Genomic DNA, 25,131 nt, shown 5'->3' on the forward strand with positions numbered 1-25,131 from the left:
TGAATTCCATCATTCCAGGCATTCCAGCCTTCTCCTTCCTTCTCCTGCTCCTCCTATTCCTCGTTTACTACCAAGTTGGTCGCGACAGCTCAAGCTACTACTATTGTCCTCCCTGCCACTGAGCCGTTTAGCCGCGGATTTAAGCTTCGTATCTCACTGGAATATCCACTTTTCCTCCCTTTACTATTTGTTTCCCAGTGCGTGGACGCTATACTACTGGAAGATACCAAAGTGGCGCTTAAAAAAGGTATGCACTGCTGAGCGTAAACTTGTCATATTGTTTCGTGGCGATTTGAAACTAAAAACGTTTTAATCACATTTTGACAAGGGGATGATCGTGGACGAAACAGTGACCAATTAACCCACAACAACGTGGGAGTGTAATAAAAATATAAGCTATATGGTAGTGTGGTCGTGGCCAAAAATGTAAAACGTCTGTTTTTAAAATTGTGTGTGACGCAGACGTTTGTTTGTTTTGTTTTGTCAAAGGAGAATCATTTCAAGCCGGTTTTCTTGGGTAAAGTGGGTTGGGTAGAAATGCGTACGCAACTTGTATTGTCACTTTTAATTTTAGCTTACTCATGGAACAAAAGTATTAAACTCGTTCTTGAACTTTTTTTTCCCCCCTGTGAGAAATAATGAGGAGGAATGCATTTGAAGAATGCAGTCAGAATGGTTTTTTAATTCACAAATACCTTGCATAGCATTGCAGGGCACACAGTTCCATATCGGAGAGGAAGATGCTCAAACAAGTTATATTTAAGCCAAAATAAAATTAAAAGAGTGAAATCAAAACGTGTTGAACACTATTAAATTCCTCATTAATTTCAATAAACATTTTGGAGCTGAGAAATCCAATACAAGAGTTGTGTTATTACAAAGATAATGTTGATTTTGGACTGACACAGTCTGACTTGAATACATTTAACAAATTGTTTATTATTTTGGCTTTTGTTTATAAGACTCAGAGGAGGTCATAATCGCTTGGTGACCCTGAGGGACAACATATGAGAAACAACTGGCAGGATGATGATGCAGTGCAAACTCATCATCCATAGATATTCATCAATATTCTGTATCGCTTGGTCTCATTAGGGTCATGTGTGAGTTGGAGCATATCCCAGCTGACTCTGGTCAAGAAGCTGGTTACACCATGGACTGGTCGCCAGCCAAGCGCAGGGCACATATAGACAAACGAGCATTTGCGTTTACATTCACACCTATGAGCCTTCAGTGAACCTAATGTGCATGTTTTTGGAATGTTGGTGGAAGTTGGCGTACCTTCTGAAATCCCACGCAGGCGTGGGGCGAACATGCCAAATCCACACAGAATGGCCAGAGCGTTTTGAGAGTTTTGTTTTAGAACAGGGTGCAGGTTCCTCTCCCCAAAAACTAATAAAAACATAGTAATACACACACATAATCAAATGGAATTGTGTGTAGTAACCAGGAAGGACTCTGAATCAGACACTTGAATGTTTCGTGTTTGCGTACTTAAAGGTAAGGCTCTGTCCCGCAGGCATTCCGCCATGGAGACGCCACTGGATGTTCTGTCAAGAGCAGCGTCATTTGTTCATGCAAACGAAGAAGAGCGTAAGTTATTTTTTTTTTTTTTAAACTTGACTTCTTAAAAGTGCACTTTTGTTGCTGTTATAGTCTGCAGTGTACTCATGATGACCAACAAAGCACACCACACTCATAAACGTACCGATACGCCCAGGGACTGACTGCTGACCAGTTTAGGGTGTATTCCGCTTTTCGCTCAAAGTTAACTGGAAAAGGCTCCAGCGGCCTGCAACCCTGAACTGGATGAGCAGTATTGAGAATGTATGGATGGATGGATGAATATTGAACGGGTTTAACATTTTCAAATGTCAGCCCAAATGTCGGCCCACGCTGTTTTCTGAAACGTGTCTGGGACAATATCGATACACATGGGCGCAGCACCAGATTCTGGGTCACCGTTCATCACTTTAATGAACGGCCACGGAGAGTTTACTACTGAGCCAAGTAAACTGGATGATTTTCAGCGCCACACCTGATGATCTTGCTTGGCACTCTATTAGGCCTCGGCACTCCGGTCGGGAATAATAGTTGCTCTATTACATAAACTAAGGATAATGAATACAACAAACAGAAAGCTCTTCCCCCCCCCCCCAAAAAAAAAATGTGCCTGCGTGCTTGATGATGAATATCGTATTATCTTTTTTTAAACATTATTTTACTTGCCAAAGAATGTACATTGTAGTCACAGTTTGCGAAACACTGCTTTATGGAATTAGGGTTGTGTTGTGTATCAACCTTGATGCGATGTTCAGCTCAGCTGTAAGCCTCCACACTCCTTTGTAACATAACACAATAGTTGTCTTAGTACATTTTTACATAGCAGGAAAATGAGCGACAACCGAACTCAACTGCCACCACTGCTGCCCGTTCAACCAGTTGCCTGCCTGAACTTGTACTCAGGTTATGTCCAGCGTCTGTCTTCCCCGTCTGTCTTTTCCCCGCCATTCATGGGAGATTTTTGGTGTTGCTCAATGTAAAATTCCTTCAGAGATTAGGAAGAAATGGTCAAAATCCTTCTCAGCAGGCCTCTGCTGCTGGCTGGCTGGACCTGTGCTGACAGAAATCAACAGAATCCAAATTCTGAGAATGCCGGTTGTGCTCTTTTAGAACTGAATCAGCCGTTATTATTCCTGATGTGTGGAAATTACCGTTTTACAGCACCAAAACCGACAGTAGTTTATGAATAAACAAATACGATATGAGCAAGTGAGTTTAGTACCAAGAATAGCCAACAGTTTTGTACTATATCTAGAGAAATAATTGTAAATATATATCATATAAATAATCAAGAATGAAACAAGCACCAATAATAGTAAATAATAGGCAGCAGATTGACGACCACAATCATGTGATTCCTGTCGTAAAAACAGGCTAATTGTTTGAGGTGTAGTTCCTCTCACCTGACACACTTGGCCAGTTAAATGCAGAGAGGAACCTTGTGACAAGCTGACTGGGTGCAAAGCGGTGAGGGGAAAGCCGAGCGTAAAAACTGAGTATTGTGCTAGAGCTAAAGGTTTTAATATCAGTTCAGATTTTTATATCTGGAAATGAAAGTGTAATTAATTAATGTAGCAACTAAATCATTTTTTCTATTAATTTAAGCATTGATTTTTAAAAGTAAAAAGGAAATCATTACTACTCCTTTGTTTTGTGTGAAAATCAGTGGTAAATATAAAGAAAAAAGATCAACAGATTAAATTCCATCATCCTTCCAATAGCCCACATGTACATAGAGTAAAATAATTATCCATCCATCCATTTTCTTTGCCGCTTATCCTCACAGGGGCCGCGGGGCGTGCTGGAGCCTATCCCAGCTGTCAACGGGCAGGAGGCGGGGTGCACCCCCAACTGGTTTCCAGCCAATCGGAGGGCACATCGAGACAAACAGCCGCACTCACAATCACACCTAGGGGCAATTTAGAGTGTCCAATTAATGTTGCGTGTTTTTGGGACGTGGGAGAAAACCGAAGTGCCCGGAGGAAACCCACGCAGGCACGGGGAGAACATCCAAACGCCACAGAGGCGGGTCCAGGATCGAACCTGGGACCTCAGAACTGTGAGGCCAACGCTTACCAACTGATCCACTGTGCCACCCATAAAATAATTAAACAATGTCAAATATTATTGATTGAAAACAATTACTTGCGTTAAAACTACAAAGTTTCACAAAGATGTATTAAGGTACAAAACATTGACAAGGTCTAAAAAAGGCCAATATCATGTATAAAATATTGTTTGAAATGCTATAATTTTTTTAATAGCATTTTTATGGTGGAATGCATGCAAAACATTTGTACATCATAATTTTTGAACTTTGGTTTGGAATACAGTGTGGCCTTGAGATACGAGTGACCCAACTTCGGGGTTTTTAATGATACGACCTGTCGTTCAGCTGTTTTTCTGCTCTGACTTGTGAGCAGAAATTTGTCAAACAAGCGCTTTATCTTGGGAGGGAGTGGAAACAACTCACTTCACAATAAACAGCAGTTTGGAAGATATAGTCAACTATATTTCAGCCTTCTTATTGCCACGGGTGTATTTTAAATCCTCGGCTAACGAGTCCATTTAGCTGAATGCCAAGAAAAAGTGCAAAATGGCACTGACTAACAGGGTTTCTGGGTTGACATTAAATTCGTGTGTCCAGTTATCTGAAGCACTTTTTTTCATGGCCTAAAAACATTCAGTGCAGTACAAATTGATAGTAACTGCATAAAAACAAAGCCTGAAAATGTTTTACAAATATTAAAGTTGTCCTAAACGTACCATTAAAGATTGCTGCTGCCATGAAAGTGCCCCGATGACTGGTTGGGGGTGGCTTGGGGTGATAGTCGCGTGCCAGTGGAAGAAAGTCGTTGTGCTATGGTATGGTTGCTTTTCATGAGCTGCGAGGTTAGCACACTTCTTTTTCCCACCTGTTATGATTGGATCCCATAAAGAATGGCTTGACAAAAAAAAAAATAATACTGCACCAAAAACAGTATAGAATGTTTGTGAGACAACACAATGTGCAAAGTTGAGTAAACAACAGCCATAGATATGAACCAGTAGATGTGAAATAGCGCCTTTGAGATGATTGTCTATGGTGACGCTACGATAATGTCCATTCATTGGCTTTGATGGGAACGTAATCCCATTATCAGTGAGAACAGCGGATCTACTACGGATCCCAGTCGCAGTCTGGCGATTGCGCCAGTAAACAACAGCAGTAATTCCGGAACTAATGGACTTTGTCCGTTACAAAGGGGCATTTTGAGTTCCAACCGGATAATATTTTATGTCCCTGGTTTCCGGATCCGTTAAATTGAGATTCATTTGAATTCTTTATACTCTCTTAAGAATGACTAATCATTGATATTGCTGCGGCTATTTGAGAAGCAGTGGCTGTCTTCATGTACAGTATCTCTGTATGTCTCTATTCTTCGGCCCCCAGGTAGCCAAGGTGCGCACACCAGGAGCAGCACAAAGTCCACTGAATTAAAAGCAGAAAATGTGGCAATTTCTCTATATTATTTTTGATTGTGGCATACTTGCGTGATTTTATAAAGTAGAATAATAAAGTATGCCATTTTTCTTACTAAAAACACATAGCAAATTTTTTTAGAAGGGGAGGTTGGAACAGGTTAATGGCATTCCCTTTTATTTCAATGAAGATGAGTTGAAATACAAGTATTTTGAGTCACAATACAATTAAAATTCATATCATAAAGCGCAACTGTATTTTTTTCCCCCACAAAAAAAAATAAATTCCAAAGATTTTTTTTGCGTGTGAAATTTTCAGTGAATAATCCATGATTCCTGATGACAAAATTCAAGCGTGTACTGTAACAATTTGGGTCTTGTTGTGTCCCAGCAACTTGGAATGTCGCTAACAAAAATGCTCACTTGTGTATTGGCAGCCTGGGAATGTTCAGGCGCAGCTTGTCTTGCGTGTCCGCAGCTGGTATCCCATCATGCATTGTCCCGCATCAACTGAAAACCAGCTCCTTGCTCCTCCCCGCTGGCCCACGCCTCCCCGCTGTGTTATTGTTTTCCCACGTTTAGTTGTGCGGCCGCTTTTGTTTTGTGACAATGCGCGCACAATAGTGGAGGAGGAAATAGGATAGCGAGTCAACCAGCCAGCTTGGTGACCCAGGCAAGCCGCCGGCCTGTTTAGAGCGCCAACCAGACTGACGGGCTTCGACCTATTTGCTCTCACCTGTGACGAGCATAAGTAACTGTGCTTTGGGTGTATGCCATAGGGAGAGGCCTAAACCTGTCAAGGCCGGTGCCGCACGTTACAACATTTATATCTTGCAATCAGGAGTGTTGCCACAATTTTTATTACAACAGCCCCCCCAGCAGCTGCTGTGTTATATAACAAGGTGACATGCATAAAGTGTTGCTCTAGGCTAGATTTACACTGTACGTCTAACTGCCCAATTCTGATTTAATGCCCGAATCTGAATTTTTGGACTCACTATACTGATGTACAATATAAGTAACATGCAGCGTTTACACTGACGGAACACGTGAAAATCTGCATGTACAGAAAGCCAAATTACACTTAAATAAGTGTCAGTCAACACTGAACCATGAATAATGCAAACAAATGTTACAAGGTGTTAAGTTGCCTTGGGCTCAGTCTTCCGCCAAATGGATTGAACTCAAGTTCACCTCGGCATTACTCCACCAGCTACATTTATTTTGGTTATTTAGCAATCAACACACTACAGATTTCAGTGAATTGGTCTTCAGGAAATCTTTACTATTCACTTGGATGGGACCGAACTCAGTCACAAATCCATAAATAGTTGGCATATGGCTGGGTTGCACGTGAAGTCACGTTTGTTCATCTGGGTTCTTGACCGCAATTGTTGCAGACAAGCAGTCAGCTGTCCATCGTCATCATGCCAGATTTTTGTTGCGTCTACGGATGTGGAAATCGCGGAAACAGAGAGATTGGGAAGCGATTTTTCTGTGTTCCAAAGATTAGATTGCATGAAGGAGAAGATACAATGGAGTTATCAAAAAAAAAAAAAACAGCAACAAAAGTGGCTTGGAAATATACGACGTGCAGTTCTGAAGACAAATGGTTATTTGAAAGTCTGTTCTGATCATTTTGTAAGCGGTAAGCATGTGTATTTCCAGTGTCTGAATATTCTACTTCAGGGAAGTTTTTCAGATCCTTTGAAAGTACGTCATTGTGGAGAGTATACCGATCGATATCTTCACAGAGTTTGATCTTCTGTACATATCCAGCTTATGCGACATCATCGAGTGAATTAAAGTAGGCAGAAAACCTCCGCCGCTCGCCGCTTACGCATGGGTCTGTGGACGTTGCCATGGTGATGTCGTCTGCAACGCCTATCTTGTCTGTAGAAATGGCTGCGATTATCACATGATTGCAACCCAAGAATTCCCCAAAAGGTTTATTTCGTACTGTAACTGGGTGCCAAAGTGCTACTTTAGTCTAAATGAAGTTATTTAACTCACTTGAACAGTTCCGAATAACACACGACCCACCAAACATGGAAAAGATGAGTTTTTCCAGGGCAATCTTGCCATGATGCCGCATTCTGACTGACTGGTACTGCATATGTGTTGTAAGTGTAAAAAAGTCTGACAGCACTCCCAAGTTTACATAACTTTTGATTTTGCCGTTTATTTTATTCGCTTTGTTCACAACAAGAACTTTTAAAAAAGATGAGATTTTTTTTTTTTTTGAAATTACCCTTTCAATTACCCTTTCTTAACAGTTGACTTGCACACAATTCACGCCAGCCTTGTCTGTTTATTGAGAGAGAGAAATAAAGCACACAGTGTCTCATTCCCGCCTTTATTTACATGCGTTGTTCAAACATTAGCAGATTTGGCGAGGTCTCACTTGTGGGATGGTAGATTTGCGTGAAACAGGCTGTTAGTTTTACCCGTCTTAGTTAGTCATCCAGTAAACAAGACAATGCCTGGCAGATATCTTTTTCCAAGTACGCAGTAACATTTTAAAAGGCTTTCAGTCAATCAGTCGAAACTAGTCTCAACTTGCCAGAGGGCGATGGTAAGTGAAATTTGAGATCCAGCACGTTGGCACTTTGTCTAAACTTCATCAGCGACCAACAAGGTGGGAGGTGATTTAACTGAAGGTGTGTGTGTGTGTAAGTTAGGGTTGGGCTGGGTGTGTTTTGGTGCTTCTTGCTGCCCCGCGGCGTGTTGTTTCAACCAGCGTAACGTGACTCAGTCAGGTTCTAAACCGGCAGACAATAGTGGGAGTATATGGAAGATAAGCACCTAAAATCTGTTCCTCATCTTTCCCATCTACCATGTTGAAGATATTTCTAACATCAGGCTTTTTTACTTAAAGCAGCTTGTGACAAATCGACCAACCTCAAGGTGGAGGATACTTATAGGATATTTTTGCGCGATTTTTCCTCAGATAAGGGATAGAAAAAGTTGTTTTGCCCACTTGTTCATGCAAACCTTTGAAACATTGAGGATTTTTATGCATCTAGTTCCAATAAGGTGTTTCACAATACTTGAAATCACCAGCATTCATGTTAATATGTTAAATCCACTGTTTTTAATTTTTGTTTGATTTCTTATGAGGCACGGATAGGCAGCAAACTTGGTGGTTGCTTTATAATGTTGCAATTATCTGACATAATTTTGATCTTTCAAAAATGTGCAGCTGTCATCATGTCACTGTTTTTTTTTAAGAGATCACCTCCTCTGGTGTCATGTTTGTTGTCTGAAAGAGAAAAATGGTTCTCCAATCAAGTTAACACTGTATCAGCACAATAAAGCCTTATTGATTGATAACTAGATGATTGGCCGTTTACAAAGTCACAATTATTGCACCTAAACATTAACTTTGCATCACATATTTGACCATTTTCTTTTCTTTTGTTCAATTCAGCAGCATAGTCACGTGTTGTCACGTCACTAATTTCCTTATATTTTTAAGGCAATTCATTTGGAAAGTTACCCGACAGTACATGGTTTGTTAGTGGATATATGGCGAGAAACAAGAATTAAATGAATGAAGACGATACTGGAAATGAGTGTCTCAAGTGGATGTTAAGTTTGATTTGCATGCATTTGACAGACGTTTATCAAAGATTTTTTTTTTTTAATCAAGATGTAGGAACTGTTTTTTAAGAATAAATAATACAGTATAACCTCTTTTATTTAGGAGGGAAAAAATGACTCAGCAATTAATAGTTAAACCACTGGTGAAAGGCAGTGACCTAGTTTAGGGATGTGTCACTACCGATTGTAGCAACAACTACAGAAATAAAAGCTCAAGAGAATCTCTGGATACGAGAACCTTGATGGTAGTGTGTAGTAAAGGATGAATCCCGCTCCAACTCCCGCTCAATCACAAATGTTTAAAATATATATATATATCCCACCAAATCCTGAGTCTCAAACGAGTCCTGCCCAATCAAGTTTTTGGGAAAAAAAATCCCACACCTGGAAACTGATTCCAATCTTGAGTTCTGAATCTGAATGTTGCAGAATCTCCCTCCATTAAAAAATAAAATAAAAAAAAAAAATACTAGTCAATCCTGCGCCATTTTTACCCCCTTTGGTCTTAAAACGACTGCCTCGTTTGCTGTAATAAATATATTGAATTACTGGAATGAGAAACACAACGCACGTTTAATAACAAAAGCCGTATTAGTCCCTTAGTTTACCAGTGTTTATAACTTGATGCTGAGAGGGAATGTCACAGCATTGATTTTATTAAAAATCAAATAATATATAACTAGCATCATGGTCTAACTCTCGTCATAGTTTCCACTACCCTGAACTCCTGCCATCATGGTTTCCACTCCTGTCTATTCCAGGTGACTTTGTTTTCATAGTTCTTGCTCCCGCTGGCTCTCGCTCCCGCTCGTGCCCTATCTCATGATTGATGGTGAAATTCACTCCCATCCCGCTGGAATCTCACAGGACCTGGTGTGAATCCCGAAAAACTTCAGCCTCTAGTTTACAGTAATATAAGTTAGCAGAAAAAAAACTGTTCAAGCCACAGTTTTCCGCCGTTTGCGTCTGAGTCAGATGGGTCATCTTCCCAGGTCAGAGGGCACTGAGAGTAAGAACTCTGTCGCTCACATTTAGTCCCTTATTGTCTTATATTCACTGGCATACTTACAGACTTCTTTCTTTGTGTCATTGTTGCTCTTTCATGGTTGAGTGGGTGGCTGAGGTGCCACAAAGGTGGAGTGTCAGAGGGTCACTGTCACAAGGTTCAATACAATTGACCTGTGTGTTTCATCTGCCCTAACTTCTGCATTATGGATTACAAAACAGTGCACATGTTCCTCCTTGCATTAGCTAGAAATGTCTTGAATTTACAATTTTTAGTGGTTGTGGATATCACGGAGAGAATTTTGGCAGCGTCCTGACGAAGCTTTCATTCCTTCTATGTAAATGCCAAGCCGGGCTGTCTCATACCAGCTCGCCAGTCTAAGAGCTTTTCTCTCAGGACTGTGCTGACCACACATACTTGACATTCCTATCTTTTTGATTGCCCTCTCCATAGTCACTCAGAATGAAATGAAACAGCACTGCCTTGTTTCTCACAGAGCAAATCTTGAACTATTTGCATTTGGTAAATAACAAAGCCAGGTGTAAAATAATTACTCGTTGTTTTTCTCTGCTTAATTTTGTTGCTTTAAAATTGTCTCAAACACTAGATGTCATCCACTTAAACAAATTAGCACCACCCCTAAAAATAAATGACTGCTTCTTCGCAGGAGAAAAAATAAATCAGTAAACCCCGCACGTTTGAAAACGTGTGTATTTTTTGATTTTTCGGGTTTTTAAATATCTGGAACCTACTTACCTACAAGTGGTTTGCTTTTTTTTTGAGTTTGTCGGCCAAAGGAATTCACATTTATAGGATTTTTTTTTTTGCAATTGTGCTTGAGAGGTCCTGTTTTATTGACATCTCATGCACGGTCAAAACTGAAACTGAAAGTATGTTTCTGCTTCTCCCCGGATACTACTTGTAGCCCATATAGTCTACTTTGCCATCATAATTGGGCAATCGTCCTATCATGTATTGTGTATATATGGCAAAATATGAGTTTAGTTTATGTAAGGTGCTTGCAGCCTGTGTGTGATGTCTTGTCAGTTTGTGATAGCGGGTTATTCAGGTTAGTATGCTTGCTACTACTTTTGGATAATCGTCACGTGGAGATGGTATATTTGTGATGAAAATTTCAACTACATACTTAATCCACTTGTTTGTGTAACATGGATTCAAGATTGTATATGCATGGCATTGGTGCATTATGATCTCCGTTTTGAATACTTTTCTGCAGTTTTGTGGCGACTGTACACAATTACAAACCCCTTTTCGGTCAAGGAAAGATGATTGTTGCTGTTTGTTGATTTTTCTTTTTTATGGTTTCATCATTGAACATTTTCCGATGAAAAGGTGGGAAATTACAACATCGTGTCCGTTGTAAATGTTTTGCTTTAGCAACCTGATATTTCCTCTCCCCTAACCTTTATTGATCCTGTTCACAGTGTGGTGTGCCGTTGCAGCTGTGTCCCCTTGCTTTGGTATCCAACTGCTTTCTTCTTAGTTTATTTTGAAAAACCAAAGGCTAATTTTTAAGTATGCATTAAACTCACCACATCATTCCAAGGCCATTTATTTAATAGAACATTTTACAGCCTTGAGGTTCCTTGAAAGCCATCACCCTGATAGCAAAGTCAGACATTAACAGCACAACATGCACCGCAACATGTTTGAGTCATGACGTCACCATGTAAACAAATGGTGTCTCTACGGACATCACCATAGAAGACATTCTCATAACACTTGACCCCCACAAAAATAATTTGTCTATATATCTATACTCATAATAATTGAACTTTGATCTTGTAAAATTTAATTTACATTTTACCTCTATTTGTTTATCAGTCCATCCATTTTCTATAGCACCTGTCCTCATATGTACTAACAATTGTGTCGCCCCATTGCCATTTCCCAAAATGTTTTAAATAATAAAAAACAAAACTAGTGAAGCTTTGCTGTTAGTGTTTGAATCAACCTGCCGCAGCACGTTAATAAAGCATGAGAAAGACTCACCGGTGAGTCTTTGCTGGGCTTACATCCAGACACACCCATTCCTTGGGGAGAGTGGAAGACTGGGATGTGAGTCACAACTTGTCTTCCCATCATCACTTTTTTCCTGAGAGAGAATGAGGCAAAAAGTAAAATTGGCTAATGGCATAATGAGAGTGCATGCCCACTGCAGAAGTGGCGCAATCTGGGGAAATATCGCTGAAAAATCATTCAAAAACTTGGGAGGTTTTGTGTCATCACGTCTGTCATTTGGAAATCACTGAAACATGAACTCCATAAGGCACAGTTGTCAAACTCAAGGCCCGGTGGCCAGATCCGACCCTACACATAATTTTATGTGGCCTGTGAAGGCAAATCATCGGTGTCAAAATCTGCGATTCTTTTGAAAATATGTCCCAACATTTCAAATTGCCACATATCATAAATGATAATGTTGAGATATTTTTGTTACCAAACCTGAACAATAGTTGAAAAACCCATTACACTCTGATTCCAAAAGTAGTTCATAAATTTCACGTGTACAAATGATGAGGCAATTCAGGATTTCTATGGTTTCACCATAACGACCCTGTGAGGGAAATCGTAACTACAATGTGGCCCTTGACAAAAATGAGCTTGACACCCCTGCCGTAAGGTGTTGTTCCGATTTCCCGACCGACGCTAAAAATTACCGCCAATCGTAATATTTTTATACCAAATAATAAGTCAGGGGCGTAGTTCTCCACAACCCCGTGCGCGCATGGCCACTCAGCATGCTGCTGCGGAAGCACAGTGAAGTGGGGTGTTTGATGGCAGCCGCGGCGGGCACGCTGCTGCACCTTTTTGCGCCCTGATTATGTTGTGTATTTAAGCCTTGTTTTGCATGCCAGTTGTTGCCAAATCGTTGTGTGTATAGGCATATGTCTTCACGAGCGTTACCTAACGTTACTGAGCCATATCAAGTCAAGTTACGTTTTCGTGTCTTGCCATGTCCGATTTTTAACAGTGTTTCATGTTTTTTGCACCAAGCCTTTTACCTTGTGATTTTTGTACTGTCACCCTGTTGGGCTGCCTTCCTGTGTATGACCTCTCCCCGGGAATAAACCTTCCTAAAATCCACGCTTATGTCTCAACTTCCTGCGTCTGACTCCTACCTTCCGCCTCGTTCGTAACACAATCAAGTTTATTTATCATCTCTGATAATAGTACCGTGTTTCGCAATGTGAGACGCCATTATGAATTTTGATCTTGTTATGCACGAGAGAGAGTGAATTAACAAGAACTGACAAGAAAATGGGGGCACCATGTGCTGGAGACAGAGTAAAAATCCATCTATTTTCTTTGCCGCTTATCCTCACGAGGGTCGCGGGGAGTGCTGGAGCCTATCCCAACTATCATAACACACCTGAACTGGTTGCCAGCCAATCACAGGACACATTGAGACAAACAGCCGCACTCACAATCACACCTAGGGGCAATTTAGAGTGTCCAATTAATGTTGCATGTTTTTGGGATGTGTGAGGAAACCAGAGTGCCCAGAGAAAACCCACGCACGCAAGGCGAGAACATGCAAACTCCACAAAGGCAAGGGCAGGATTGAACCCGGTCCTCAAAACTGTGAGGCCAACGCTTTACCAGATGACCCCCCCATGCCGCTAGGGTAAAAATATTTTAGGAAAAAAAAAACCCTACCTACCGACCCTCATTCTGACATGTAAGAAATCGGAACCACAACATTTTTTTTCCAATTTTTAGATTTTGCTGTTTTTATTTTTTTTTTTTGCAATTTCACCACGTTAGGGTAGTGGCGATGAGTTAAGTATCTTACTTTGGACAGTGGTCCTTTTTCATCTTCTTGTGACTTCTTTAGGCAGTGCTTAAACCTTTTTTTTTTCGGTGGTGGGCTCTCAGTTACTCACAGATATTTGCAGTATTATACACTACCTCAATATTTTAATTCCATACCTATTCAAAGCATGTACGTTACAGTTTCGCACCGTTCCCATTTTCTCTGTCCATCAAGTTTCTAATAGGCTTTTCAAAGCAAATAGCTTTGCTGTACAGTACACAGTGGTTAACTTTTCTTTTATGAAAATTAAGAATTTTCAAAACCTTGAGCCATTGCCTGAATTGCTTCAATTCACTGACAAGCTTTCCTTTACGAGGAATTGTTTCAAAATAATAACTTGGAAGCCAACCAGTGTCACAGAATGCGGTAGTTTGCAGCTGTAAGGCACTGAATGAAGCCTTCTGTTCAAACTGGGGTCTTGCGTGTGAAAGTGCACACAATAAAAGGGCTCCAAGAAGCTAAAGCTAATGTTGAGCTCTCGGAAGGCAACGGCAGGGGGACGGACCACTGAGAGGCTTATGGGACATTGGTCTGTGTGTTTGTGTACAAGAACAAAGAGGAAGTGTTTAATACAGTGTTTATAGGGTAGGTTCTAAGTGTAGTTTGTGTTTGTTGTCAGTTTGAAGTACATAAGGGGGAGAAGGACATAAAACTGGTCATAGAAAGATGATGAGTGACCCGGTTGGTAGGTTTTCCACTAGGGTTGTGCGATAATGGCCTTCGTGAAAATAAAATCCTATTGCTGTATTAATCGATTTGACAACAAGAAGCTTACCTTTAAAAAAAATCCCTTCTGAAATTTGCTTTATTCCTCCTGATGAGGTTTGAAACTTTTCCCCAGCATTAACTTCCACTGGGGTTCAACAGAATTAAGACAGATTTTTTCCCCCTTTTATGATTATATAAAAATAAGTGTCTCCTCTTTGAAAATGTGTATTTTGCTAATATGTGTGTGCACGCGATTCTTAATATATTAACATTGTCAAACTGCCTTACTCTGCTTGTTCATATGTATTTTATTGAAGAGAAACACTTCAACTCTCCAACATTCACACAGTCTTTCATAATGTAGACTTGTACAGGTTAGGTAGGTGAGTCAAATGTTTCCAACATGTTGATGAATCTCTGCTTTTGCAACATGGGCACCATGTCTTTGGAAATGCTCACGCACATCCTGGTCTATATTTAATATAAAATCACACACATTCCATTTATGTATGGGTGTAATTTTATATTAGTTTTCTCACTAAAAAACTGCTTTCTAATTATTTTGTTGAAATCATTCTTTACTTCCTCCATTCCCTCTACTACAAGCATGTTTCGTTATGGACCCTAGAGTGCAGCAGAGATACACTTTTAAATTTTGTCTGTTTTCCTTCGCTTACATCCATTCAGCTTCCTACTAGATAGTATCATGTTGCATATTTAACATCCAATCGTCACTATTTTATGTTCATAACTTCTTGAAGGGTAAATAATAATTTATGTGGGGGCACAGTGGGTCAGCGGGAAAGCACTGGTACAATTCCGGGGTCCTGGGTTCAATCCGAGACCACCTGTGTGGAGTTTGCATGTTCTCCCCGTGCCTGCATGGGTTTCCTCCAGGTACTCCGGTTTTCTCCCACATCCCAAAAACATGCGACATTAATTGGACACTCTAAATTGCCCCTCGGTGTCATTGTGAGTGCGGCTGTTTGTCTAGATGTGCCCTGCAATTGGCTAGCAACCAGTTCAGGCTGTACCATGTCTCCTGCCCGTTGAAAGCTGGGATAGACTCCACCGCGACCCTTGTGAGGATAAGCGGCTAAGAAAATGGATGGATGCATCATTAATGTTATGGTTCATCCAGTATCTTTTAAGTTCTGGGTCTTCTGACCTAACTCCCATTCTGAATCAAAACAAACCCTCTTCCCATTTAAGTGGGGACAATAAATAAGCACAGACTTTTTATTGTTTCATTCGCCGTATGTGTACCCACACCCCATTATTATAAGACTTGATTTATGTCCTTTGTACCTGTACGTCTTTCACTTCTCTTCCTAAATTTACAAGTGGCCCACTGTGGTTGGAGAACCCCCACAGACTCCCTCCCGTCTCTCCCTGGAGACATGTTTGGAGAGGCTGATGTGGTGCATAAAACATCTCTGAGATTTGAGGCCCCTCCGGGGATTGAGCAAGCATGTCGTGTCTCTGAATGGCAACCCAGGAACCCCATAGACCATCCACATCACATAACCATTGTCTAGATGGAGTAAAACCCTCAAAATAATGTATTAATGTAAAAATGTATTTACTCTGCTACAGTTTGATAATTGACAAAGTTTACATGATTAACTACGACCAAGTTATGATTAAAATACTTTTTAAATGTAATGTTTGAAATCCCATTTCAATGCCAGAACGCAGGATGTAGTTGTGCCGTAGTTTGTAGCTCTGCTTCACATAGATTCCCATTTTCTTTTTGAGAAAACAAACTAGGCTTGATGAACTGTTTTTTTTTTTAAATGACAAAAGGTTTTCCTCTTACTTATACGGAAAGGTTCTGTAATGTATCCACTGTTAGCATTACTTTTTTTAAATGTTGGGCAGGACGGTTAGCATTTTTTTTTTGGGGGGGGGGGAAGAACGTTGGTCTAGTGGTCAGCAAGTCAGCCTAACAGTAACTTTTTAGTTTCGGGGTTATATCTCAACAGTGTGAATTTTGATGAAAAAAAAATATATATCTTCCTAACCTAAACAGAAGTCGTTTAGTATCCGGCATTCTCGCCACCTGTTGTCCACTCAGGGAACTCAAGCCTCCTCGGACACTTCCGCATTGGGTATGACGTCACAGCCAGAGGCTCCATCCACTTGTGTGTGTGCGGGAGTTGCTGCTGGCCGCATTGGAGTCAGACTCGACTTAGCCTGCGTGTCAGTGCAGTCTACTTACAGCTGGCTGTGAGCAGAACTGGCGCTACTTAACTGTTATTCATACACACGTTTGATAAGTCTAACTCCAAACTCAATAGTTAATCACTTTTGCTTCTACCGTGGTGATTTTTCGCGTTTGTTGTTGTTGTTTTTTTTCTTCTTCTACGACTACGGAGAGTAAAGTTCGGAGGCTGGGCCTTTTAACTTAGCTGTCTGTCGCTTGAAAAAAAAAAAAGAGAGAAGCAGCCGCGAGTTGACTTATTTTTGTTGTTGTCGATAAAAGGGAGAGAACAAAAACCGCGATAAATGCTACTGACGAAAATGGATCTGTTGAACTTCCAGTACCTGGACAAGATGAATAACAACATCGGCATCCTCTGCTATGAAGGTAAACTTGGAAGGCTTTTTTTGAAGAGGGCGGCCGTGGGATTTTGTCGATGTTCTGCTTGTTTTTACTGGTTTCACGTGGCCTCTACATTTCTTTTATCGACGTTTTCATAATTACAAACGTTCGCTGTAGTGGATGGCATCGTGTAAATGTGTATTATTTTTGTTTCGGCGTTCCCATCGAACTATCCTTACGTTGTGAAATAAGCGTAGGTCTGATCGAGCATACTGCCCTCCGCCGCCGTCGCGTCCCCAGCTAACGTTAGCCTTTCGTGTCATTTTGGCTAATTAAGAAAAACTGTTCGCACGCCCTTCTCCTTTTTGTTACGTTTAACTATGTTCACCGCTGCCATTTGTCTTCGTTATTTTCAGACATTATTCCATTATGTCATCAAGCCGCTAATTTGAATATACTGGAGTTGCAAAAAGTCTTGGCCTTGGGTTCAATTGCAGGATTATTTCCCCACCCTGTTTTATCGTTGTAGTTATAAAGGATGACTACTTTCTACGTCCTTTTCATTTACCAACCATTATTGTGCCAAGACATTATTACATTAGGGGTGGAAAAAAAATCCCATGTCACAAAAAAAGTGGATACACAGGTTCATGATGCACCCATCTAGAAAGCAGTTGTTGGTCTTGTCACAATGTCGCTGAGCTCTATCGATAAACAAACATGGATGGATATTAACTACAGTATTACTAATAGTGAATATCCATCCATTTTCCAAGCCGCTTATCCTCATACAGGTTGCGGGAGTGCCGGAGCCTACCCCAGCTATCTACGGGCAGGAGGCGGAGTACACCCTGAACTGGTTGCCTGCCAATCGCAGGGCACATAGAGATGAACAACCATCCACACTCACAGTCACACTTAAGGGCAAATTAGAGTCTCCAATTAATTGGTGTTTTTGGGATGTGGGAGGAAACCCGAGTGCCCGGAGAAAACCCATGCAGGCACGGGTAAAATATGCAAATTCCACACAGTCCTCAGAACTGTGAGGCTAATGCCCTAACCAGATACACCACCGTGCCGCCTAGTCGTCAATAAATAATGTGAAATTACCTAAATTTGCACTACCTTGATATTGGATTGAGAACCAGTATAGTCAAAATATGTTGTAGGGAAAAAAATGTAGGGGTGGTGTATGTCACTGTTTAATGACAGTTGTATAACACTAATCATGTGTGCATAAGTGGAAAAGTAGCTTTGAGAAGCTGTTTGGCTTAGCTGTTAACCTGTTAAAGAATGTAGGCATTGTTGCACAAACAATTGAAGTGTATTAAAGCTTTGCAAAAGGATGTAGCCTGCTTTGGAACAGGTCCAAAATTGAATCCACTAATTTTTTTTCATTTCCACCCCCCCTATCTTTGCTGGATTTAAATCACACAGCTCGTTTTTGTATGTGACTTCATAAAATAAAGTTTAAGTAGGACCTTTGCTATCGAAACTATGTGCCTAGAAAACATTTTACAGATTACCACAGAAGCTAATTTGGCAGAACATGGTTGTTACTACTTTGTCAAGATTTGTTTTGGTCACTCTTTTTACATGAGGCTTTGAAGTAAGAACTATCACTATAAAAAAATTTTAATGCCCCTGAAATCATGAAAAGTATGACTTGCCCTTATTTCTTTAAAATCAATCCAGTTGTCATTATTATTATATTATTAGGCTTGTTTACATGGATCCTTCTATTTGGATTATAATCGTGTCATAAGCCTAAACCGAAAGAAAATGCTCCGTATAAATAGGCCAAATCCGTGTGGAATTTCATTCGGTTTTACAAGGGTGGGATATTCCTTATTCCTATGTACAGTAAATAAGGGTCCTCCCGAAAGAGCTCGTTTGGAATGGAGAAAATGTTTTTAACTGCTTATAAGTTGTTTTTAAGTCAGTGTTTTTTAAAAATACATGCATAAAAACAATCCCATCAGCTGCGCTGAATAGATGATGGACTTTCTTGATAAATGCTGTGTTCTTGGCAAACTATGCATGTCACGTGACGTACAATCTAAATATAGTGCACATCGTGTGTACACCGGATGGGGAATATCTCATATCAGGTGTAAACGGTTGACCAGAGATCTTCAATCAAAATGATTTCAGTTGGAATGACAAATTTGGCAATAATTTCAGTTGGAATGCTAATAAAATTCTCCGTAATCCTGGCTAGTGTGTGGTTGGTCCACTGAAAACGAGGCCTTCACCTGCCAGTCATTCACACGTTCGCTGTCGTCAAGTACCAGTGTGTGTGCCACTGAGTGGAATAAACCATTAACCATTTGGTGTTTCTGGTAATTGGGGACAAATGCACACAACAATGAGGAGTTAAGTGCTGATTTTTTTCATTATTTTTTAAATCAGGGTGCAACATTTCCCATTTAGCTTAGTTGTGACAACAAATAATTAACTTTACCATAATTGTCTCTGTTGTGTGAATCAACGCACTGCACTGAGTACTGGAGAGAGGCAAGCTCGACAAGATTGTACCGGTCGGTCGGCATTCCATGAGTCCACTAACGGTTAATGACATAGCTGTCCAACTCTGTGTGAGCTGTACTTGAACTGACCACAACAATGACAATTTATCGAGTCCGCAAAAACCATTGTGTCAATTTTATTTACTCAACGCTAAGTCACTATCGTAATTATCGTGACAGGCCTACTAGTGGCAGTCTACCTATTCAGATGTTATGCAGCCTTTTTAAGTTGTGTTTTGGCACATTTCCATTGAACAGTACATGAGAGTCACTGTGACATGCGAAAATGTTCGACTGCTCAGTGCTAAACACGCAATATTATTGATCCATTAAGGAGCAATTATCATTTCACCAAGCACTTGCTAACTTAACTATCATAATGACTATTGTGGGAATAATCAACAATAAAATGTACAATTTTTTGGGGCTATTTTATCAAGTTGTGAGTAGTTTTGAATTGAGCTTTATGACAGAGTAGTTAACTTCTCTTCACACTTGCAAGGCCATTAAGAAATTAGAACAACTTGGAAGTCAACCAGCGTCGCGGAATGGTTCCGCTGTCCTATGAAACAGCAGTAGCTTTCAGTCTTGTCACGGCTTATTCTTGACGAGAGAAAAGGATAACAGTGCCACTGTCCCAGGATGAATTCACACAGAAGGTTTCGCTGTGTTCTCTCCCCTCTCACGTTTCATGCCCTCTATCCAATTACACCACTTGAAGAGACAGGGGGAGACTTTAGTCTGGTTGTTGTTGTTCTTTTTTTGTCCGTGTCTATCCTGTGGGTGTCTCTCACATGATAATTCACACACAAATGGTTAGTATATTGCCAGCAGCCGTATTAATTGAAGCTATTTGTTTTGGTAGCTTCTAGCTGACTAAGTAGAACATAAGCCTCGTGATAAGACACAAAAAGATGGAAAGACAGGCATAGTTGGAGTGGAAAAAAAAGAGCTCCGCGTGTTAAGACACGCTGACAATAAGGTGGAGCGACATTAAAGGCTTTCCTTGTGCTGACAGTGCCTTGAGCGTACACACTTTAATTTGTGCGTATGAAGATTGTGTACAATGTTTTGGATGTATATTTGCAACATAAAGAGTGGAACAGCAGAAGTTTAATGCTACAAAGATTATAACATATCTTGTCTAAAAGGTATGGCGAGCAAGTTTTGGTTTGACAAACTCATGTGAGACGGTAGATCGCACAAGACCAGTATGTTAGTACAGTGTTTATGGAAAAAGTTATGATCACATATATTATTTTGAACTGGAATGAACATCACAAATACTAAATATGACTATTCGGTGATTTCAAAACATCATATTTATTTAACTACCAGAACTCAATTTTAAATATGATGTAATAGAACAACCAGAAACTGATTTAGTAACAGCTAAAATAATAAAAATAGAAATAAAAACAGAACATTATGTTGTCTGTATGTGTTACTATGGCATTTCAATTACAATTATTACTATTTTTATTTGTGCATTTATTTTTACAGTAAACTCCAACTGGGGTGTCAATAAACAGCTTAAAGTATGCTCAGGGAAGGCAGAACATGCGGCGCAGCTTTCTACAAGCAACAGTGTGCAGTCAGCCCGTGTTTACTTACGTACACCACCTGCACCGCTGCACATTAGTTGATTTGATGGTTGTCAGTCAAAATCGAAATGACAAATGAATCGCCCACCCCATGTCATGTACCTCATTTCCTCTCCGTTCAGCCAGCCGTAAAGGATTAATTGTAGCTATTTTGTGAAACATGTACTCAAAAGAAGAACCAGCTCACAACCTCCCATCAAAAACAATATACATCAGAAGATACGTGAAGTGCCCTTGCAGTCAATACACTAATACATTAGCCTCGGGGGGTGGGGGAGGGATCGGACCTGACCCCTATTAGCAAAAATCTGTGGATGAATTAAAAGACGGAGGAGGGAAAAAATATTTTGAACCCCACAAAATTCTTGAATGAGTGTTGGTTGGTTAGTTTTACCAAGTGGAATCAGTCATGAATTGTAACCTAATGGAAGCAAATACAATCAATGCATAAAAGGCAATAACACAAGTTTGAAAGTGCCAACTTTTTAAATTTCCCGTCGTCGTTATCGGGAATCAAGGACAGCACCATATTTTCCGCACTATAAGGCGCACCTAAAAGCCTTTAATTTTCTCAAAAGCCGACAATGCTCCTTATAATCCGGTGCGCTTTATATGTGGATCTATATTGAGCCTTTAGTGCAGCTCCATTTAATGGAAGCGTAACATAACCCGAGCCTCTACTGTAGCGTCAATTTTATGTGCCTTATAATGCGGGGTGCGCCTTATATATGAAAAAAAAGTTTTAAAATAGGCCATTCATTGAAGGTGCGCCTTATAGTGCGGAAAATACAGTACTTCTCTCTTGTTCTGCTTAACCATTGTTTAGTTGTGCACGGTCAGAAACTGCAAAGAACTCAGTTGTGATTTTCATCTTTATATACTCCCAACATTTTTTCATTGTGGCCAAACCAACCAAAAAGTAGATCAATTGATCGATCGATTTGTCTGTCTCCATCCATCCATCCATCCATGTATTCCTGCCTCCCTCCCTGTTTTTTCTTTCCATCCAGTTAGGGCTCAGTAGTCATCCAGTAGGGGTATCGGTAACAGATTCTCATTTACAATGCCGACCTGGTAATCATCAACTGACACCGGCTTGTACGTGTGCATCCCCAACGCTGTTATGTACACTGATATGTCCCCCATCCAAAACAATAAGCAAAGCAGTTGTATCCGTTTTTTTTTTCCCCCACTGTTTTGATAGGGCGGCATGGTGGCTCAGGTAGATACCTAAATTGATGGATACACGGATGTTTTGTTAGTTTTGTAACACTAAGTTGATTTTTCTCAGGATTCCTCTTGCTTGCTATCCCTCCTTTCCTGGGATCCAAGCTCTGTTGAACTTTCCACAGAACATTTATGGAAGTCTTTATTTTTGATTTGTGTTGTATTTCCTTTGGAGCGACAAGTGAGATAAAAGCATCACCCTAGGACTAAGCTCACAAGCGCAGAGATAACAGGGCAAGCTTGGACTCATCGTGGAGTGCCTTGAGGGGGGAAAAAGAGAGAGAAGGAGAGAGCGAGTTCACCTCTGTTTGTAATCTAATCTCATCCAGATTTCAAACTGTTTGAAGTTCTGTCAAGAAAATAGACTTTGATCATGCAGGCCCCATCGAATGCGAGAGGAGGGTTGACTTCCACTCAAGAGCATTTCTCATCATGTCACCATCTTTTTGATGTTCCTAATTGTAAGTACTGAATGAAGAGTAGCTGTGACCACGAGTAAGATTTTGCCCATATGGGCGCATTTACAAATCACATTTTGTGTCATCTGTGCACAAGTCTGACATGATAAACCATGAAGATATGTTTAATTGTTACTCTTAATTAAAAGGGATGAAAAAGCATGTACGAGTGGAAAGGCGGCACAATATGGATTTCAACTAAAGGTTTCTGATTAAAAAAAGATCCCAAAGAATTTCAGAAAAATATCATCAAATAAAGTGTGATAATTACCACAATGATAAAAGGAATAACTACAATATTTCAGTTATGAACAATAAGCTAAATCTCTGTTGTATCGTCATAGTGATCATTTTTCCTTACCAACTGCAGACTCATGTGCTACTCGGTGTAAAAATAAATTGGCACGATGGAAGCAAGCCAGCAGGAAAGTGTGTCAGAAAATCCAGTTTGGGATAATTTCATAGTTTCTACCGCAAAGCATAACTAATGTACCGCAAAAGCATGTCGTCTACGATCGCCAACACAATGTTAGCTAATTTAATATCGCATTTCATCGCTAGTTAGAACATATTGTAATGCAATCCCCACAAGTGGTCAAGGATAACTGCCAGTGCATTTTCAATAACTTTTATCGAACGAACAGGAGCAAAATAAAGGCGTAAGAAAGATATTCACATGAGTTCATGGTGTGCCCCACCTGATGCCCAAAGATAGGTGGGATAGGCTCCAGCACTCCCACGACCCTTGTGAGGATGAGTGGCTCGGATAATGGATGGTTGTAAATGGCTACCCAACCATTGTGCCCCCACCTGAGCCTATGATAAGTGGTCCTCTGTAACCTTCAATCTTAATGGACGGTATGCTGTCACAAGCCTCCTCTCTCTTTTATTGTGATCTCGCTGCCTGGCCAAAAATAATGATGTCATCCGTGTTGCCATGCTGCACAGCGGGGCGGGCAGAAACATGCCATAGGGAGCGGGGCAGTTGGGGGAGGGGGGTGCGTGTCAGTGTGTGGGAGGCCATGCGAAGGCTGCAGCACATGCACTAGTTGATTTGGCATACTTAGAATCATCGCTGTTGAATAAAAAAGGATTTTCATGGGCTAAACTTGATAGATTGATCAAGAGCAACCATTATTTTTAGATTTTACCTGTTGCCCAACTTCAATGCAGATGTTGTCATCTTGCAGTGCAGTGTGAATGCTTAGTTACCCTTGGAGCGCTCGGCAAATCTGGGGCGGCTGTGGCCCAGTAGGTAGAGTGGGTCGTCCATAGACCGAAGGGTAGCTGGTTTGAATCACAGCTCCGACTTTCCGCTTGTCGAAGTGTCTTTGGGCAAGACACTGAAGCCTAATTTGCTTCCAGTGGTCGTGGCAGCCCTTTGCATGCTAGCAGTGACATATTGGTGTAGGAATGTGTGTGTGACTGGGTTTGTTTGGGTTGATAAAGCGCTATTTAAGTACAGTCCATTGACCAATTCTGCAGGGTATCCCCATCAAAGACCCTGCAGTTTGATATGGTAACACATTGGGAGTACAGCGTTAGCAACAAACTTTTTGTTTGTCTTCGTTTTGGGAGTAGTTATGGAGAGTTTTGAGCTAGAGCAGGCATTTTCTTCGGCTTGTATGTTTTGTTTGGGGAAAATTCGGGCAGATGCATGAATCTAAAGCAGTGGAAAGTCCCAGAGCTGAGATGGAGCCAGTGGTACTTTTCCCTCGTTCTCCTCTTTCTTTGCTCCCACTCACAAACTACTCGGTAGGCCTTGTGGACTGGGGCAAGACTGAGGGGATAGACTCAGTCAGTCAGAGAAATGCACACAGTCACACGCAGAACATGTCCGCAGGTTTCCAAAACAGATACTCCTCTGCTAATTCTGGAGCAGCAAACCAACTCAGCGCAACCGTTGCCTAAACACCCACTGCACTGTAAATGGCACAAAGTTGTTTGAGACCATAAAACTTCCTGAAAACTTATAGTTCTGTGCCCTCCTTTTCTTAGGAGAAGCAGCCTTGCGAGGAGACCCCCGACTGCAGTCGTTGTCCTTGTCCTCCTCGTCGTCTTCCTCGTCCTCCTCATCTTCCTCTTCGTCATCCATCTCCAGCCACAGAACGGGCCCTCCGCCCATCAGCCCCACCAAGAGAAAGTTGAGCGGGGAGCAGGGGGACAGCGACATGGACGACAATGAGCACGTGGCCAAGATGAGCCGACTGTTCGTCGCACAGTTGTGAGTACACGACGTGAAAATGTCATACCACACGCCTGCCTTTTTCAAACTTGTCAAGCTATGCAGCGTGATGGCTCATTTTTTTACTAATTGATTAAATATGATAAACTTGGGGTTGGGTGACGTAAATGATTGAGGCGTCCATAATATTTCATTAGGACTATGTGGGATTTTTGGCGAAATATGATAAAATGTCATGACAATTCTTCAGTCGATTGTGCAAGTGGAGCAGATGCTACACAGGTGCGAGAGGCTAGTTTTGGACAACAACTGTTGTGCAGATGGTATACTCAAGACAAAAAAATTGGTAGCATGTTCCAGTTGAATTTTAAGTTAGCTGTGTACGAAATTAACTGTGAGGGAAA

General features: G+C 40.9%; 1 protein-coding gene across 3 annotated transcripts in view; it reads left to right on the forward strand.

The window, feature by feature from the left end:
• The window catches only part of vgll4b (vestigial-like family member 4b), a 37,750-nt gene continuing 12,619 nt past the window's right edge, over window positions 1-25,131 (forward strand). Inside the window, exons 1-3 of one of the 3 annotated variants that reach the window (XM_061833701.1) lie at window positions 1-247; window positions 1,520-1,593; window positions 24,541-24,766. In XM_061833701.1, coding sequence (XP_061689685.1) covers window positions 1,530-1,593; window positions 24,541-24,766 — 290 coding nt within the window. In that variant the 5' untranslated portion in view covers window positions 1-247; window positions 1,520-1,529. Of the gene's footprint in view, window positions 248-1,513; window positions 1,594-16,355; window positions 16,771-24,540; window positions 24,767-25,131 lie in introns of those variants that run through there. The other 2 variants (XM_061833702.1, XM_061833700.1) reach the window with 2 other exon arrangements.

The sequence above is a fragment of the Syngnathoides biaculeatus genome, chromosome 10 (assembly GCF_019802595.1).
Source record: "Syngnathoides biaculeatus isolate LvHL_M chromosome 10, ASM1980259v1, whole genome shotgun sequence".
Lineage (NCBI taxonomy): Eukaryota > Metazoa > Chordata > Actinopteri > Syngnathiformes > Syngnathidae > Syngnathoides > Syngnathoides biaculeatus.